The sequence below is a fragment of the Colias eurytheme genome, chromosome 16, assembly GCF_061535395.1.
Source record: "Colias eurytheme isolate Ceu_HAF_F1 chromosome 16, ilColEury1 Martin Lab GWU primary, whole genome shotgun sequence".
NCBI classification, from domain to species: Eukaryota; Metazoa; Arthropoda; class Insecta; order Lepidoptera; family Pieridae; genus Colias; species Colias eurytheme.
This window is the reverse complement of record NC_142995.1, coordinates 8,270,164-8,291,658: the sequence shown is the minus strand read 5'-3', so window position 1 is coordinate 8,291,658 and position 21,495 is coordinate 8,270,164. Positions and strand designations below refer to the sequence as shown.

Sequence of the window (21,495 nt, the reverse complement as noted above, 5' to 3'; positions counted from 1 at the left end):
GAACCCACAAACAATTGAGATCATCTCGATAGATTTAGCTCAAAAAAATTTCATATCGGAAAGCTTATAAATCCTTCACACAAAGACCAACGATATGAGTTATAACAATCAGAATATACGAGTATGGAATGCAACAGGTAGACGCATTCATACATCCTATAGTATAGAGTATAGACTATGGAGTATACTATGGACGAATACCGGGCCTATTATATCGGCACGCTCCAATACTTATGCCTTCTTTATTGTGGAACAATCGAGAAGCGATAAGCGATCGTTCTGTATCTTTAATAGGAAAGATAGAGCCACAGGATAGAGCTGAGTGTTGATGGTCTAAATGGAAGATTTTGGTTGAAATTTTATGTAAATGAGTTTCTTTTATGTGCACTATATGTATCTAGTTTGAATTATCCCAGCTTTAGCGTCTGTCTTTTGAATGGTATTTTGATTTTCAATAATTGGATTGTTTTGAAACGACTTTTCATAATTTATTACTATAATTTTGTTCTAAAAGGCACATAAAAACAAACACTTAGTTCAACTAGAATTTTCTTTATCTTCCAGAACCACTTCTTTATGCTATATTCAGAAACATCTCTTTTCTCAAAAATAGCTCGCAGTTAAATGCATCGCAATGTAGGAACAAAGATACACCAAAATATTTCAAACCGCGTAAGCTTCTCTCACACAGCACGCCCGCCCGAAGCTACGCTCTACAGCAAGCATTGATTTGCTAATAAACAGCAGTTACTCGTACCGAGAAACGGAAAACAATTGTTGGACACTCAGCCGCTTTTATTATATACTCGATAGAATAACTGGGACGGTATGTGCGAACTACAACTTGTTATAAATTTCATCTGAAGTTGTATATCACAACTTGAGATGCAATGAATAGATAATAAACATACCAAATGAAATAATATCGGCAAAACTTAAAATTATTAAAAAAAAAATCATTTTGATCGAAGTTTTCTATGTATTGAAACATGCGCACTTTTTACGTGTGTAATATATCCATAGGTAATATCATAGCAGCAGAGATATTTAAAATTTGTTTTATTATCGTTAAGTTGCCTCCTTTTTATAAGTTATAAATAATCTTTGTAGTCTTTGATAAATGTCAAATAACATTATCAATGTCAAAACATCAGATACCGCGAAAGCTTTAAAGCTTAAAATTGAAATAATTTAATTCGTACAAAGTACGTTTACCTTAAAAGATTCCAAGCAAAGTTCTAAAGGGGAATATCCAACAAATTATATCACGATAACGACTAACGAAATTGAGGGGTTAGTTCAATCAATAAAATGCGTGGTCACTTAAACTATTTAAGAACGGTCAGCTAGCCATATTATAAACATTATTTTTCAATGAATATTCCATTTAGAAACAAGTTTTCTTTCATATAAATAGTAGCATCTTAATGTTTTCGTTTAACTCACAGATGAAGATATTAACGTCTGCCAAATTCTCGTGGACATAATTTGAATAATTAATTAAAATTATTCATTTGATACTAGGTTATTTTCAATTGAAACTTAGTATTTAATCAACATTACAAATAAAGCTCTTCTCATCTATTAATAAGATTTCTTGTATACTTTACTATTTAAAACTGTATTACGCATAGACTATTAAAGCGGATGATTTTAAACGATTATCAACCTCTTACTAACAAAGCTAACAAAGCCTTTAAAATTCTAGCAGTAAACTGATTACATAAATTAAACATGCAGTGTGGTGAACATTAGTTTGAAGTGAACTATGAGCTAGACGCCATGTACCGTCCGAATTTCTACGAAAGCACCTGCTTTCGGTGCAACGAGATTGTGTACCAAGTGGACAGGGTTGGCCCTTTGAAGGACTTCACCTTCTTCCATAGTGGCTGCTTCAAGTGCGCGGTTTGTGGGACTAAGTTGACTTTGAAGGTATGTATTGTCACAGATAATATAATATTGTAGCGATACTATACAATTGTAGTTGCGTATTGAGGGCATTGTCTATTCTCCTTATATGTAACCAGTGTCTAATAGCTGTTAGTAGAGCAATTGTTCCAGTTAGGAATTCGAAATGATTGCATTTTTTTGTTATATTGTATACCTATGTCAGCCTAGGTTTCACTTAATTATTAAACAGTACCTAGCCAATTTTATCCAAGTCTTATCAGCTGTTATATTGTGTAATGGAAACAAACATAAAAATATACAAACTTTCACAATTATCATATTTGTATAATACAGATTATTGGCCTACAACCATTTGCTGAAGAATGTAGAGCTCTAGACTCTACCTAATTAACATAAGAAATCGCACAGTACCTAATATTACTTATAAATTATTTCGTGATTTTATTATATTACTAGCTTCCGCCCGCGACTCCGTCCGCGCGGAAAAATTAAGAAAAATTAAGATTTATTTTTTTTCTACGTATTTTTCCGGGATAAAAAGTATCCTATTTTATGCCCAGGAAATTAAGGTATAATTATACCAAGTTTCATCGAAATCGAATCGTTAGTTTTTACGTGATGCCTTCACATACAGACAGACAGACAGAAAGACAGACAGACAGACAAAAATTTTTTTGATCACATATTTGGGTTTGGTATCGATCCAGTAACACCCCCTGCTATTTGTTTTTTTCAATATTTTCAATGTACAGAATTGACCCTTCTACAGATTTATTATATATGTATCTAGATTATATTTCTGTTACCTGACGTAAATATTATATCTTTGCATAAACTACCTGTTATAGAGCGTGATTGACGATTTCTCTCGAGTTTCGATTTAATAATATTATATCATCACGATATTTTAAACGTGTGGCATTTGGTCGACCTTGTTTTACCTACTTACAGATCGACTTTTTATTTCCTATTAAAATGATATACATGGGTTGATCCAAAAGTAATGATAATCAATATTAAACAAGGTCATTACAGTTAAAATTATTATGTATTCCTCTAGATAGTCTTCTAACTAGATAATATACTTCGATATTTTTTTTCTTAAACTTAAAAAAAAAAACTTTGACTTCATCCACAAAAACCCCTTTACTGCGGTCATCACTTCGCTGTCGTCTTAAAATCTCTTGCCTCGAAGGTGTTTCTGGTGCCGAGGAGAGAGAAAGAAATAACTAGGAGCTAGATCTAACAAACAGGGTGGGTGTTCAAGCATTTGGAATGCTGATTTTTGAATGGCAGCCATTGCAACTGACGCTTTGTGATCTGGTGCGTTGTCTGGGTGAAACAGCATTCAAGCCCGCATTTTGCCATGTCTCTTTTCCTCACTAACCTACCGCAATCTTTTAATTTGGTCTGTGTAGTAAGAGCACAATATAGTGGCTACCTTCTTAAAACATTCCACCATAAACTTATTCCTTCAGCGTCCCAAAAAACTACCGCTTTAATCTATCCCACTAATTTTCACTTTGAATTTCTTCATCGTCACTTTGGAAGCTCGCATCCAGGCCATTGATTGTTTATTGGTTTCAGCATAAACATGGTGAACCCGGGTAACGTCCATGATCACAAATCGTGACAAAAAATTATTCTGATCTCATAAAAAATTTGGAAATTCACCCTCTAAATGTCGAATCGTTGTTTCTTCTTTTCGTCGGCAAACATTGTGGCACCGACGGTTCACATTCAAATTAATGTAAATACTTGGAAACGTGGCCTAATGATATGATTTTTTTGTGATAACTTAGTGAGTACATGAGCAAGCAAAAAATATTTATTTTGTATTTTTATGTGCACAGGAAATACCCAATTATCATTACTTTTGGATCAACCTAGTATAATTGTGATATAATCTTCCGCGTATTTTATGAGAGTTTGTATCGATTTTAATATATTTTATATTTTATAATTTATAAACAAATAAATATTCATAATGTTTATCACCACAAAATTAACTAGATAGGTAATTTTATAACTTATTAGTAATATCAATTTAAAATAAGAGACCACTCATTTGTAGAGAAATTTTGCCTTACATTAATTAAAACTTTCCGTTTTTATAATTAAATATAAATAAATATATCACATTTAAGTTAATAAATTGAAACTTTACAGAATATAAAGATCGAATAAAGAATTAAATTATTCTTCAAATTGTTCAATAAGTGTTTTATTTATAAGAATATTTAACTTTTATATTTAACAAAAATAATTGGTACAATAAATGATACAAAAAAAATTGTTTCGCGTTATTGAAAATCAAAGTAAATAAAAGTGAGTAATATTATAGTTACAGATCAGATGTTACCGCATGACTCACCAGCTTAACCTGAATTTATTACTCACGGCTTATGTAATTAATTCATTATTATTTTATTGTATTTAAAACTTCCTTGTCGCAATGTATGGGGGTTGGACTCCCATATTGTGTTGATCAATTGAAGCATCACAAGTAACAATGATTAGACCTAATGTTATTGTAGTTGTAAATGTTATGGAATCGTTTAATTGAGTTGCGTAAAAAGTTTAAAAAATACACAAAACCTCGTTTCGGATAAGATTAATATAGGGAAGTTTGTATTGACAAATATTTATTATCGTTTCGTTATTTTTACAATAGAATACTATTTGAGTTGTTCTTCCAAACACAGGTACTTATATATGCCAATTTTTTTTATTCTATCACTAGTGAAGAGCCGAAGCCAGCAGCTTTATATTGTAATTTGTAAAATCTTTATAACATTGATACAATTTGTTCAAATCTTATCTTCTTATATATAAAAATGAATCGCAAAATGTGTTGGTAAGCGCATAACTCGAGAACGGCTGAACCGATTTCGATAATTCTTTTTTTATTATATTCCTTGAAGTACGAGGATGGTTTTTATGTAGAGAAAACGTAAACATGTACCACGGGCGAAGCCGGGGCGGACCACTAGTAATATATATAAATCTCGTGTCACAATGTTTGTCCTCAATGGACCACTAAACCACTTAACCGATTATAATAAAATCGCACACCATGTGCAGTTTGATCCAACTTGAGAGATAGGATAGATTTTATCCCGGAAATCCCACGGGAAAGGGAACTATGCGGGGTTTTCTCTGAAAACGCGGGCGGAAAGCTAGTAAACTTATAAAGTAATGACTCTACATGTAGTACACTCTACGTAGTAGAGGTTTCGTATTGACTGAATATGGGATTTTCATTATCATTCACACCCACGTTCATATAATAGATATAATATTTTCAACAACTTTATTTCATTCCAATAGTTTATCAAAGACCTTTAATAATCTACTTTTATATAAATGTTAATGAAAATTCTTATTTAATCTTTTCATAGTATACTCACAAAAAAATACACACAATAAAGTTAATCATGCATATCGTACCGATATATGAATGAGAACGGTAAAAAATAAAACGGTCAGTGGTACTGCGTAAAATTTTCGAATTAAATATCATTGTTGGCGCTAACGTGCCGTATCAAAAACATGATTGCATTAGCTTTTGAAACGGCCAGTGCTGTGTGACCTGCCGTGACCTCGACTCGTTTGACATTTTATGTGAATATTTGTGATATTGTGTTCATAACAACCACAGATAACAACACAACAATATGACGCTCTTTACTACAGACTGTCCTGTGAAAGATTTTTATTAGGACTCTTACTCATGTGCTATAAAATGCTATGAACCATTCCAAGAACTGTATTAGACCTAAGTAATGAATCGCCAAATGTGTTAGTAAACGCAAAACTCGAGAACGGCTGAACCGATTTCCTTTTTATAATATTCCTTGAAGTACGAGGATAGTTCTAGGATACGGAGAGAAATCATTTAGGTACAACGGGCGTAGCCGGGGCGGACCGCTAGTTAATTATAGATATCTTATATCTACAGTAAAGTTTTTTATCTGGAACATGTATGTAGTAGGTAAGAAACTCGAGTAATAAAGCAGGTTTATAACTATACCTAATATCACAGATAACTAAACAGTCACTACATATGTACAAAGGAAATATTTCACATATTTCAATTAGAATAGTTTAATGTGATATTTCAACGTATACTGGTTCATTACCTATTGTACTGTAAACTTAACAAATGTATATTATGGTACTGTACTTGTATAATTGACTTGCCTTTAACAATGGGGATTGAAAATTGAATTAGTTCTATTGACGTTTTAATGAATATTAATACAATACGATTCGATGTTATATCTATTGAATAAAAAATGTAGTTGTATTAATTGTATAGATGTTTCAAATTTATGTATATAAAAATGTTTATAATAACAAGTATTTTTTTTATATTCTAATTGAACAGAAAAACACGATTGGCTCCATTTTAGCGATCCTTGATAACCTAAGTAGTTAGATTTATTTCCGCTTAGAAAAAAGAAATTCAAATATTTATGTTATAAAATTGAGCTAATGCATGTATAAAACATTCTCTACTCTCTGTTTTTTTTGCAAAGAAAGAAAATACCTCTAGTTCTCATTTTCATGTAGGTACACATCAGCGTAATGAATAGGTACAAAACCATTATTTCACGAAAACAATTACCTACTAAATTAGCAAAATAGTTTAAGAATTCCCATGTTATTTGTTTGCGGATGTTCATATAATTGATATTTCTCCAAACCAGCTTGTTTGCAAGCAGAACAACAACATTAAAACCAGTTGAGCACGTTAGAATGCACCAAGGGTTCACCGTAAATCAAATTAATTGAAGAACCTAATCTTTGCAAATTACATTTATACGATTAGAATTCTTAATCACAACGCATGTTGGTATGTTATGATACTAATGATGTTTGAAAGTTTGTATGTGAGGATGTTCGTTCGTCTGTTACGTTAAAATGATTCAACCGATTTGGGTTTAATTTTGTGTGCTGATAAGGCTCACATGATATAGGTACCTATCTAAGTTATTAAATGACATGTGAATCTGTGGCAATGAACTATTATAATTGTCTAAGGGTTGAACCATTCTATGATCTAATTTACCATAAAGCACCACAAACGACAACTCTTATATTATTGAATGTTATTTAATTTTTAAATTTGTACTAAAAATATTTATTTATATAACTGAACGATTATCGTTGTTCACAATTGATTTTCCCAATATGTGCTGCACTGAATATGAGAGTCCTTATAATAAGAATTTCAAACATAAACCTCCCCTGGTAACTAATACTCAATATTCTTTATATTTCCAGACATACTACAACAACCAGCATTGGACAGAAGACAAAGAAGTGTACTGTTCCAGTCATGTGCCAAAGATCGGGCCGGGGCACCTCGATAACTCCTCCGTGGGCATTCGAAGTGCGCTCAATGTGCCCAAGAGCAATAACTATGTGAATGAGCAGATACGGGGACACGCAAGGAACAGTCATGAGACAGAATGTGAGTATTGAAAGAAAGTGCTTTTTGCTTCGCTCGAGCATTGTACGTTCGTTGTTACTTGTTACGCGTTCTTTACTATTTAATCCTATAATCAATCTTTAACATAAAGAGCAAAGTGGCCAATCTAGCGATCTACCATGGATCTATCATTATTTATTGATAAAATTACGAGAACGCTTAGTTTATGTACCTATAGAAAAATGACCTACGTGATTTGTTTTTCGCAAAAAAATTATGTACTTAAATCGAAAAAAATATTTAAGTACCGAACTAATACTTCGTATTTCATATTTGGTACTTAAAATAAATGTTCATTTTTGCTTGTTTCTGTAATGTATAAAATAAATATGAATTCTGAAAGCTGTTGATACCACTGCTCTCTATTTACGAAAGTATTTTTTATTAAATAATATGCAATCAATTTTTGTATCTAAACGATTGGAATATACAAATTTTTAAGATGTTATGTAGGATAACTCAGGATGTTATGTATTGAATTGCATACGAACGGAAAACGATATTCCATATCTGTGCTATTTCATGTGATTTGCGCTAAAAAGTGCAATTTTGGTCAAAGTATATCTGCGATACACAGGATATCAATTTTTATGTAATTATAGATAAATATACATCACTATTTATGAAGGAATTTTAAAGCTAAATCGTTTTAAAAATGCCATGTAGATATTAAATATTAATTAAAAAAGAAAAAAATCTCGGTCCTGTTAATAAGTTACTCAAATTCATACAAAAAGTGGTCAACCTTAATTTACTTCTTTATTAAAGCAAATTACTATTAATGCACTTTAATTCGATGCAAAAAATATATTGATGCAATTCATCATACCTAGGTTACTAATTATTATAATTTATAACTGAGAACCATATCTAGAGGCTCTACAACTCTGCAATCAGACGAGAATCCACAGATGATTTTTAACTGTGATACTATACCTACACTATACTCATTATTTCCATTGAGCTTAAATTGTAAGAATAAATAGGCTGTTTAGTTATTAATATATTTTAAATGAATCATGTCTAAATCCTTTGAAACAATTCACATGACCTTGCGCCGCGGGCTTCGTTACAGTTTATTGACCACACACAATGGCGCTAGATTTATACGTCTAAACTCTAAACTTGATGCTAATACGCGTTTTATATTTTAATAGAATATAATAAAAAAATATTAAATTTAAAATGGTTATATAGTTTGATATCCCTGTCATCGATGTACGGATTATATTTATTTATTTATAATCTTTATTGCATACAACACAATTATATTATAATTTATAATATTTCATTCTTTCAGTTATTATGGTATGCTTAAAATTATTAAAATGGCTTGTATTTGAGAACTAAAAGAAACTAAATCAAGATTTTCTAATTTAAGAAATATATTTTATATGGTAGCACGTCAATGCAAATCAAAAAAATAATACTGCTACGTCGAAAATAAGTGCGCCGCAATACCTACTTCAAATCCAATTTATGAACAAAAATCTTTTCCTCGTACAATTTCCTATAAATTATAAATTTTGAACATAACTATAATATTCAAAATACAACAAGATAACTATCAACATCCTCTACCTTAAAATGTTATACATTTCCCCCAACACGTATTCGGAATGTTGACGCCTCAGTTAATCTTGCACGATCTAATCAGTAATCAGCAACCTGAAAGAATCCAGTCGGACTTCCGAAGAAGGCACAAACGGTACCAGCACGTGAAATCGTCGGCACATTTCGCAAATCTTCGATACAAAGAGGAGTGTCGACCTATAAGTTCGAAAGAGATGGAGGAACTTGCTGTGAAGGCGGCCGCATTCCTCGAGACAGCCCAGTGACCGAAAGCACAAAATACTAAATAGCATACGGTTTAGACTGTGGACCAGCCTGCGTTTTGACCTATGCTAAAATCTACCGTGAGAAACAGTCGTTACACGCCTCCGTTTCACGAACAGCTGTTGTAATGCTGAAATAGAAAACAACAACAGTGTTGGCAAACTTTAATAGATAGTAATGCTGGCTTGAAGTCTAAAAATTAATATTGTTAATAACTTAATAAGTATTGATAATAAAATAAATCTTCTAGTTGCATTAATGATTTTAATTGGTTGAATAACGCTTAGGCTTAATTCGATTAATTATCAACTGAAAGTGAACATAAATTTAACAATAGTAATTAAATTAACATGACTATATCGTGCTCCATACATTCATAATTTACACCTTTTGTGTAGACAATCATTAACGACTTTCCCCTTTCAGTTGAAATCAATTGCACATAATTTGCCTATATCTATGCAGTCTCATTAATTGAGCAATACAAGACATTTCACAACAATATCAAAGCGAAACAACTTTTCTATTTGGCAATAAATTATTCACAATTACCATAAAAATCACGTTCAGCACATTATTTATTGGGCAAAAAACTATTGCATTGCAAACGCAGCGGCAAGTTAAGAAAGTTTTAGGTAAAAAATGTTTGTGCCACACTCGCTCGCGATTTAGTAATCGTCACTTGTACACGCACGAGATCAAACAATCACTGAATTCTTGGATATCTCTTGTGTAATACGCCAAATGTAGCATAATATTAAGCTGGTAATTAGTGTAACATGTCGTGTTCATGAAAGTATACTTAATTTGTAGACTGGCGTGAATGCCAGAGATGAATTATTATACAATTAAATAGAAAACTTACACTGTCGTTGCTTCATTTATTTTTAAATTTAGTTATTAATTATGACAGAGAGAGTCACAATTTATGCAGTTATGTTATAAAAATTCAGGGAGTTCACAATAAGTTACTTGGGTATGTCTGTCCTTTCTAGGAATGGGGGTCTAAAATGTAAGGCTATAAAACATCGCTATCAGAAATTAGATGTTAATTCTGGCCACGGTTCTAATACAACGAAATTATTAGGTTGTGATATTATACAACGGAACCATTATAAGTTCAAATGCTTAATTGCCTTTATCACGATAGAGAAACTCTATAAAACCGTTTCACTTGAAGTCTAACTACAGGCAAAAATTTCTCAAATTAACAGTTTTCTAAATATACAAGCAAAAATCAATAACATTATAAAATGAAAAATATAATGCACATATATATAATTATAATTATAAACGTATTATTATATGATTTATCTTTTGAACGGTAACAGACAGATTGCCTAGACTAGTTTAGGTAATAATTAAGGTTTTATTACAAAAAAATATGTATACCTAAGACAAAAAACTTACCTTCTTATGATCAATCGTAAGGTTAATGTAATAATAATAAGATTTATTGGTTGATAACAATGAAATTGTTTCCTTGTTTACAAAGTAAATATACAGCAAGTTGTGAGAAATACGTTTTTATTGACATATTGTATCTCCCTTCTCAATCTTATAAGTATTGTTTACAAATTAATAAACTTGATTACATGATACATCGGATAAAGATAAAATTTAATTGAATTAGATAGCTAATAAAATTTAGGAATTTATAATAAGAAAAACATAATATAAATTTAAAATACTAGCTGTGCCTCGCGGTTTTACCCGCATTGCTGGTAAAACCGCGTCTATTGGTCCTAATTTGATATTATATTTAATTTGATAAATTTTTCAAATCGGACCCGTAGTTCTTAAGATTAGCGCGTTCAAACTCTTTAGATTTATAATATTAGTATAGACATAGACTAATGTATAGACCAAAGATGTGAATATAACGTTAGTTTTTCACTGTTACAATTCATTCATATAATTTTCCAGTTGCAAATAAGCTCTTAATACCAAGGAAATACCTTATTTACGCACATGTTATAATTTGAACAGCTAAATGGGCATTTTGTAATGTCGCCTATACCATATTGAGAGCATATGGGTGTTGAAATACAGGTGTACATACTACAGCTAATTATATAGATTACACATATACTGTAGCGCTCATTTGAAGATGTCGCTTCTGTAAGTATGTTTAATCTATGTATTTATGTACCTACATATTTAGTGTAATAATATTGTAACAGAGCGATGTCCGTACGCAACATTTTTTTGTCTATCTATTTATCTGTATAATACAAAAACTATTAGATGAAATTGCGTGTGCTTTTCATGAGGCGAGTGAAGCCCCGGGCAGAAACTTTTTTAAACATCATCTCACCGCATGTGAAATTATTTAAATATTTTTTTTTTATTTATAGAAGAAGATTAGCGGAGAGAAGCTAATTAAATCTGTTACTTAGGTAAATCCATACTAATATTATAAATGCGAAAGTAACTCTGTCTGTCTGTCTGTTACTCAATCACGCCTTAACTACTGAACCAATTTGCATGAAATTTGGTATAGAGATATTTTGATACCCGAGAAAGGACATAGGCTACTTTTTATCCCGGGAAATAGGATAGGTTTTATCCCGGAAATCCCACGGGAACGGGAACTATGCGGGTTTTTCTTTGACTGCTCGGGCGAAGCTGCGGGTGGAAAGCTAGTCATTTATAATTTATAACTTATAAAAGTTTTACTTTAACGTGTGAAGTGAAACTTCTTCAGGCGCGTTTAGAGTAAAATTTCAAGGTCGCGTCATGGCAATACCGTCGCGTTATGAGTAAGGCGACGATTTTAGTACCTATCTTGGAATCTTTCAAAAGAAGTTTCACTTCTGAGACGTGTTTTTTTTTGTTTAAAAAAAGTCATTAATTCAGTCTCATATCATTCTATGTTCGTTCAGTTAATATTTATTATGAAAAACAAAGTCTCACGAGACATAAAACGGCCAATCTGCATCAAGTTTCTTGTACTCGTAAATCAATGAATGAAATAGATTTAATACAAGTCGCCTCGCGATTTTACTTTCACATAGTTTATGTTTATATATTGCACATATTTTTATGTAACAACAATGATATTATATATAGAAACAAGAGGTAGATACGTCATCAACGCACCAAAACTGATTCCGTGAATTGGTCCTATTTGGGACCAATGCAATCAGTCAGATTGTCACCGGTCCCAGTGAGCGCATGTGCCGATAGGTACATTAAAGTTGTCGAAAATGCCTTCCTGTGTGTTCAGAAAGTGCACGTATTCGTGCAAAAATAAAGAAAGATAAAGGAATATCATATCACAGCAAAATATATTAAATTATTACAGTATAAGAGTAAAAATAACAATTTACAATTCTTTATGAATGACACTTGCTTGACACGTGTATTGAAATAATGAAAGGGATAAAACATTGCTTCAATCACTAGTGTGACAAAGCTAGCGTACACTGTGTTCAAAGATTATCATGTAGATACGATTATTGAAAATAGAACGGTTATTTTATTAATTTCGATTTGAGTAAATACTTGATTATTTTAATATTTAAATCCACACAGTGCATATAATTAACAAATATATCTATTTATTATATACAATGAAATCGTGATGGCAAAAATGTTTGTTTGCAAAAATGATGTTGAATATACGTATACATTAAAGAAAAGATTATCGTTACTGACGAAAAATGCTATTTGCTTTTCTGTAAATAGCTATTGAACATAAATTTTATTTGTGTTTTAGATAAAAAAGGCTTATACTTCATCCTTTCTTTTATTTCATCCATTTTTTTCATCTAGACACCACTATTATTATAATTATTATCCTACAAGTTGGAGTGATGACCTTGTACGGGTTTCGGGAACTGCCTTGAAACGAATAGCGTAAGATCGGTCCTTATGGAGTTCTGTAAGGAGGACTATGCAGTATGCTCAGCAGTGGTGAAATGCTCGGTGGTGTGAAATGTTTATCGGGTGAAACGATGATGACCGAAAACGAACACCACAGCTAGTAATAAATACTTAATACAGTTATAATATCTCCAAAAAAGTTTTTTTTGTACGACATCATAATAATCATAAAATAGTAAATGAAATTGTCACATTTATTTACTTGTGTAGGAAACCTAACATCTATAACATTGAACCTTCTGTGTCGTTAGTCTATGCCAATTACCATGGCAACTATTTGTTTATTTATATTTAATTGGTGAATTCTTATGACTTTTGCTTACACCTGCGCGGAAGTGACAAACTATCTTTGTCTTTTTTTGTTTATATTATTTTATTAGAGCCATCTCTCTTATACAGTCTGTCAATGTAATAAATTAAGTAAAATGAAAATTGCATTTGTGTGTGCCTGACACTGCATATGAAGCATTTTTTTTAGATATATTGTGAGTATATAACGTATCTATACATAAAATATCATTGTGTAACAAACAGTTTCTTTCAATCACTGTAAAATAATATCTGAGAAACAAAATACTGCTTTTAAATTATTTAAATATTTTCCGAATTTCCATTCCAACTTTAAAAAATATTTCTTTACCCGTTTGAATTTTCTCTACACAACAAAAACCCCTGTTTAACAATTTCCTCTTTTTAAACATTTAATACAAAATTGCATACACCTAATCCAAAAATGTTCATTTACCAATTAATACGAATTCCTCCAATATTCAGCTCAACGGCAATTAAAATAAGGATATGAAACACATACCAATTGCTATTTACCCATGTATGTGATGTATAAGCACAGGTATAAGTTAAATTTATCAATTGCACTATAGACCGGGAGATACTGACACAAAATTTCGAGTCATTTGTAACAGGATGCCGGTTCTACAGGGGTCTTAGTACGCAATGACAAAAAGAAAAACGATGGTGTGAACACTGGTACCGGTGGCTTAGTCGCGTGGGCGTTAGTCGAACTCGTCGTAAAAATAGCGAAAGTCAAACGATTTGTAACACAAAAATTTTAGAATTTACCGATAGCCCATAAAAAAGAAGTAGGCGGTAGTGTCATGCCATACTTTTCCGGTGTGACTTACAGCCCGCCATACCGACGCGAATGTGTTGATTTTAAACAAAACAATTCAACCATTTGTACCAGGCTAACTTTTGCACAGGTAACCATCGTCGTGTAGCCATTTACGAAAATCACCATACCATACTTTTCGGACGATTCCAAATGGTCGCCATACCGCCGAAAATCTGCAAAAATTTTTTTTTTCGCCAAACTTTTGGTACCAGTATTGCATTTGAATTTTTGGAGAGTATTTGATAAAATGTGACCATTATTATATTTGCCATACTTCTAGTAGGGGGAAAAAGTGCTGCCATACTTCATAAATAAATTTATTATTAATTTATAGAAGTGAAGATTTCTACCACCTAGATCTTTGAAATTTTGTATTTATATTTGTTGAACCTCAAACTTATAGGAAAGATTAATGCCATACTGTTACAAATCGTTCAAAATACGAATAAAATCATACAATAAAAAAAAATCTTATACACATTCGCCATACCTCCCACAGGTATGGCATTATCACACTTCTATTTATAATAATTCAGGAGTTGTTGAAAAAAAAATTTAGGGTGTTACAAGTGGTTCGGCGAAAAAAAAAATTTGCAGATTTTCGGCGGTATGGCGACCATTTGGAATCGTCCGAAAAGTATGGCATGGCGAATTTCGTAAATGGCTGCACGACGATGGTTACCTGTGCAAAAGTTAGCCTGGTACAAATGGTTGAATTGTTTTTTTTAAATCAACACATTCGCGTCGGTATGGCGGGCTGTAAGTCACACCGGAAAAGTATGGCATGACACTACCGCCTACTTCTTTTTTATGGGCTATCGGTAAATTCTAAAATTTTTGTGTTACAAATCGTTTGACTTCGCTATTTTTCCGACGAGTTCGACTAACGCCCACGCGACTAAGCCGCCGGTACCAGCGTTCACACCATCGTTTTTATTTTTGTCATTGCGTACTAAGACCCCTGTAGAACCGCCATCCTGTTACAAATGACTCGAAATTTTGTGTCAGTATCTCCCGGTCTACTAGTAAACCGGTTTAAAAAATACATGCTTCAAGCGTATGGTGGTTGGCATGGTAACGTTTGTTAAACTAATTGAAGACTTGTGTTGAAGGTATAGAGTTAGTTTTGGAATATGTATAGAATTACATAACAAAGTGTGCTAGTAGAAGTTTGTTTGGTTATGGTGCTTGTGTCCAAATATAGATAAATGTTCGAAATTTATACCTACTAAGGTTATTTTCATAGCTTTTGATAGCAGTGAATTTGATAGTCACTAATTGCTCTGAAAGCAGCAAATCACGTAACTCGTTTTTTATAAGTAAATACTAGATAATTTATTCTTGTAAATTGCAACAAATCAAGGCTAAATTATACAGATTCACTTTTATGTCACTCAGAAATAACCACAGACATGTATCAAGAATGAAAGACGTGAAGCTGAATAAAGTAAAATGCCGAATTACGCCGTTATAAACTGTAGAAACTCCACAGCTGTGAGTGGCCGAGTTAGCAGAGATGTTTCCTTCCACCGGTAAGTAATTTTCTAATCAGAATATGCACTATTTATTTTAAAATCAAATAAAGAATATCTGTGGAAAACGATCGTGACAAACACGGATACCAAATCATACGAAATGATTCGGAATACATTGCGGCTTTTACTTGGCACGGTAAAGATCGAGTCGTATGATAACAAGCAATGAATAGCGTCTTCTCATTTTTCTGTTCTCATTTTTCTGTCCAATTTTGTGGTTAGTGATGTTCATTTGATGCAACAGTTCTCGATTCTAATCGATTTTATAATCGAACAGAAAAATGATAATTTGAAGGAGCAATTTTTCAGAAAAAAAGGCATAGATTTTTTTTGTCAAAACTCCTTATTGCTTAGACTATGTTTGTTTTTTCAGTTTTCCAAGTAACCCGAACATAAAAGAAAAATGGATTGATGCAACGGGACATAAAGATTGATTGATTGACAGTTTCATTACTTTCTTTCGATGGCCTCTCTAGTACGTAGTACACGGTAACTCAATGGGCATATGTAAGAAAAAGCTAAAACACATTAGTTTACTTGTTAGAATATTAAAAGGTTTATAAATTTATTTTATCATTCCTCTGTCTATGGTAATTATCATTTTTCTGTCTTGAATCGATTTAGTAATCGATTACGATTCATTTATTTAATTACCTCTTAGACATAGATCTAGTTTGATCTGATTTCTTTCGATTTACTTCGATGGGATAGGACGATACTAGAATCGCCGCGCGAGTGGCGTCCTAATCGATTTAGCGTAAAATGAAATTACCATCACTAAAAAGCGCTCGTGACGTCATAACGCGTCAAGGTCAGTACAAAAAATATGACACGCTTGGTTTTCATACAGATCGCGGTACTTGCGTAGTCTATCTATGTCTGTGGAAATAACAGTGTTTGATGTTTGATTTACTTTTAATCTCTCTCTCTCTCTATAATAGAAATTTGATATTAATATATTCAGAAAAAAATACTTTTATAGATTTTCGGACTAAGAAACCACTTGAAACTATCGTCAGAATCACAAAATATGTGCTTTTGTGTACCTATGTATGTGTTTAGTCCTATTTATACCTAGATACCTTTACGCTACGAATTTTGTATAAAATTTTGCACACCTACTCAAAATGTACGTTCGTTCCCATATCGCACAGACGCCGCCGCGGGGCATAACCAGCACGCTAACTAGGTATATTATAACAAGGTCTCATAGAGATCTAACGGTCATACAAGGCAAGCTTCATATCATATAATCACGTCTATTCGAACAGCCGTTGCATTCATACCGGCTACCTATATTACGTCATTATCTTTATAATAGGTATTTATCTGATTGCAATCGTTATGAAGGAATTTTAATTGGTAAAGTATATGGATACAATGAGTATCTGTGTATGGTTGTTTAGCAGAATATGTGATTTGTTGAACGGCAAATAGACAGGAAAATTCGTTGCACGATCCATAGTATCAACATTAAGACATATACAACGCTTCAGTTGATAATATGCAGATATAGATATCTTTCACTTTCAAATTCCACCTATCTCGGAAGCGGGAAATCAAATCAATTTTGAACACATTTAGTAAAAGTCTATTAGTGAATAATCTATACTAATATTATAAAGCTGAAGAGTTTGTTTGTTTGAACGTACTAATCTCGGGAACTACTGGTCCGATTTGAAAAATTCTTTCGGTGTTAGATAGCCCATTTATCGAGGAAGGTTATAGGCTATATTTCATCACGCTACGGGCACAGATTAGAGAATAGTTACTTCGTAACAGATACATCACTCCCATACAAAAGCTAAAATACCTACGCTATATGTACCTACAAAATGCGCCGCAACTCGGCTGCAGTAAGAAATGTACTCTACGAACACGCACCGAGAAGCGAGTTTCCCGCGCACGCCGCGTGATTGCGTCATCAAACGAAAACTTTAGGGTTGTACCGAGCGCGTAAATTAAACACAGAGTTGCTGAAACACTTAATTTTTTATTGTTAATTATATTTGTTACATTATACAATAAAAAAAATGAAATCTTATTGATAGTAGCTGTTGTTTCCTTCGGTTTCACCCGCGTGGACCCGCTATATGTGTCTCCTGGATAAAAAGTAGCCTGTTCCTGTTTAGGCAATTGAAAAAAAGACAATTCCTTGTTATTCACTCTTGAACTCCGACACCCGTCCACATCGCAATAACCGGGCATCTTGGTAGCGAGCGCGGGAAACGTGACGCGGGTGCGCAGTCTCGCGTGTGCCAACCATCTGCCGCTTGGGTCGGTACCGACCTACTGTGCGGTAGGCACTTATAGCGCGACCTTGAGCGAGTGACGGAGGCCTGCTACGGGCAACAGGAGTGGAGCCACGGGGGTGAAACCGCGCGGAGCAGCTAGTATACGATACAAAGGAAAAAGCCTAATATGTAGAGCAATTACTCAACAGAGAAGCGCATTTTTTAAGCAACTTGAAAATGAACATAAGCATTTAAATTAGGATTAAGCACGTTTGAGCAGTACGTTTATAATATCTACTCGTACTTATAACGTATTTTAAAACAAAACCATATCCAATAATTATGTAGGTATAGGTACTTACTATGAACTAGCTTGTTTCCCAATTACCTACCCAGTTTCTTGTATTATATAATATGTATGATTCTATATAGTTTATACTAATTTAAATCTTCTTCCTTAGTATCCCCAACCCGCGCGACGAACGGCGGCAGCGTGCACGCTTCGCCCGCTCGCGAGCTGTCCCGCGACACGCCCGACTACCAGTACGGGCGGTTCGACGCGAGCGCGCTGCACATTGCGCATGCGCTCAAACAGACGGAGCTGCAGAAGGCCTACCACAGGCCGAGGGAGAAACCGATTGATTGTTATTTGGTAAGTTTGAATAATAAGGCACAGATAATATAATATAATACTATACTATTAATTAACTAAGGTTTAGGACTTAAAAAGACTTGTCTTAGTTATATTATGTGTAGACCGGGATAGATTGAAAAAATGGAAAGGGAAAAGGAAGTAAAAGTTACACAATACACACTGTAGAAAAAACATTATACAGTAGGTATGATCTCACCTTTTTTCATGAAAAAATATTGTTATTTTAATTCATACACATCTATCAAACTGTAATACAACCAAATTACAATTACCGGACAACTATAATAAATCAAACTGCTGCAAAATCTTTAATCGAAAAGTAAATCAGATACAACTCAACCACCCTAAACTAAAAGGAGAAAATATGAATATGGTAACACGGTTTATTTACCTACTTTTTAATCTGTGCACGTTTTAAATCTCGGCGCCAAATAAGGTTTGGTAGCCCGACCCGACGTGTGTAGTATGCAACTTTCGTCATCGCGGCGTGAACAGCATTAACTTTATCTTGTCTGTACTGTGAATGGCAGCTTTAATGCACAAGTCAACAATTTAAATCTTACGAGTTATTATTATTATGTAGATACACACTAGACAGTTTCATTGACTCCTTATTATTTTAGTGGTTTCCAAATACAGAACTTGCTAAAAACTCACGCGTGTGTCAATTAATGGATAAACAACAGATCCATGTACAGATAAAGCAAAAAAGATTAGATGGGATGAATTTAAACAGATTATTCGAACTTGTGTGTGAAAAAAATAAAATGATAAAATATTTTTACAATATTTTTTTTTCTGGTGATTACAAATTGTGCCTATGTACGTTCGCAAGCTCTATGTGTTTTCTTTTGTAAAATGGCACAAATCGTATTAAACCAATAAAATTAATTCACAATGTAAAACTGCTAAATCCTAGACAGTTTTCTCTAGTCTAGAATTTATACACGTTTTGTTGCTTAACATTTTGAAATAACATAAGTATTATAATAAAATTTCTCAATCAATATCTCGTGCCAAAAAGCAAAAGTTAAGTTTCTATACAGAATTGTTAGATTTTCATTAGATTTTTTGCTCTAAATTAACTGCCGCAAAATGAATTTAATTAAAAATAAGAAATAGCTTGGTCCATCGACAAGCTATTCCAAATTCGAAATAATTAAAAAAACGATTCGTTAAAAATACGCTCTATCCATGAGTCTATAAAAAATAAAAATCGTCTATCCAAATAGAGATACGACAAAAACGGCAATTACGACACAGTTTTACGGGTTTTGGTAAAAAAGTCATTGGTCAGAAGTTAGAACATGGGCAGTGACCATACATGGTCAGGCTCCACGGGCCCTAGCTGGTCATTGATTCATATAGACATATTACGTAATTTTGGCATAATTTAGCACGATCGAATGTTACTTCATCCTTCCTAACGATTTAATTCGTATGTATATTGCTCAAAATTTTGACATCATTAATTGATGTATAAAACTACCAAAAGAACAAAAAAAAAACATATTTTTCATCCAAAGCAAATTTAGAGTAAATTCGTGCAACTAACTGTTGTTAAATACATTCCCAAAAATATTTTTTATTTCTTAAAAGGGATTCATTATACTAAATATACATATTTATAAGTACATATATAGTAACTATCTGTATGTTTTTGTGCTTAGCTCCAAAATCAAAAATGTGCATTTCTCTGAATTACGGAACACCAAACAAAGCAATGTTACAACACAAAAAGACATTAACAATAAATAATGTATAATTTCATTGAATCAGAACAAGAATATATTTGTCTTTTATTTTTGGCGCTCATTTCTTGACGTGTGGTATTGAATAAAACATGTCAGTTGAATCTGGGCCTCGCGCGTCCTCGCCGGAGAAAACCGGACTTCCATAGATATTTTCTATCTGATAAAAGAGGTATTTATCAGGTAATTCCTTGTGAATGAATCATTCATTTGACGCACTTGATGGAAAATCAAAACACATTGTTAAGTGCGTTGTAAAGTTGATTGACATGGTAGGTAACTGTGGTAGGTAATCATTGCTGAAGTAAACTTAGGTTATATTCTTAATTTTTCTGTTTATGAGTGGCTTTCTTTTATGGTATAAAACTATAAATGGTTACAGTCATAGGTAAATACATTACATAAAGGGAGCCAGAACTCACATTTTCAACAAATTGTACTTTAGTAAAATCTATCTGGTTTTACTTTTGCACGCCTCATAAGCGAAGCGTTGAGGTGGGTACTACTGTCACTTCGCGCAAAACATCTGATTTTTCAAACTTAAAATGTCTTTATGTATCATACATTGCACTTGTAAGATAATACATACACACACATATTAAGAAAAAACACTATTTTTAACGTTCATGATATTTTTGATGTCATTTTTGTTATTTAAACTAGTTAAAAAACAGTTTAAAAAAGTTCTGTCTTGGACGTCCGTGTGTCTGTATGTGCGGATCCTTTTTCTTGTTAACACGATAGCGACCGAAATACTTTACTAATCGAGTCTTTTTTTGCACGCCTCATAAGCGAAGCGTTGAGGTGGGTACTACTGTCACTTCGCGCAAAACATCTGATTTTTCAAACTTAAAATGTCTTTATGTATCATACATTGCACTTGTAAGATAATACATACACACACATATTAAGAAAAAACACTATTTTTAACGTTCATGATATTTTTGATGTCATTTTTGTTATTTAAACTAGTTAAAAAACAGTTTAAAAAAGTTCTGTCTTGGACGTCCGTGTGTCTGTATGTGCGGATCCTTTTTCTTGTTAACACGATAGCGA

The 21,495-nt window shown here is 32.8% G+C and overlaps 1 protein-coding gene across 9 annotated transcripts in view; it reads left to right on the top strand.

Moving 5' to 3' along the window:
• Hil (peptidase hillarin) overlaps nt 1-21,495 on the top strand; it is a 50,982-nt gene that overhangs the window by 3,847 nt on the left and 25,640 nt on the right. For 5 of the 9 annotated variants that reach the window (XM_090111293.1, XM_090111294.1, XM_090111289.1 and 2 more), the window contains exons 2-4: nt 1,709-1,932; nt 7,201-7,390; nt 18,495-18,685. In XM_090111293.1, the coding sequence (XP_089967419.1) occupies nt 1,783-1,932; nt 7,201-7,390; nt 18,495-18,685 (531 nt within the window). In that variant the 5' untranslated portion in view covers nt 1,709-1,782. The remainder of the gene's footprint in view (nt 1-1,708; nt 1,933-7,200; nt 7,391-18,494; nt 18,686-21,495) is intronic. The other 4 variants (XM_090111296.1, XM_090111291.1, XM_090111297.1 and 1 more) reach the window with 2 other exon arrangements.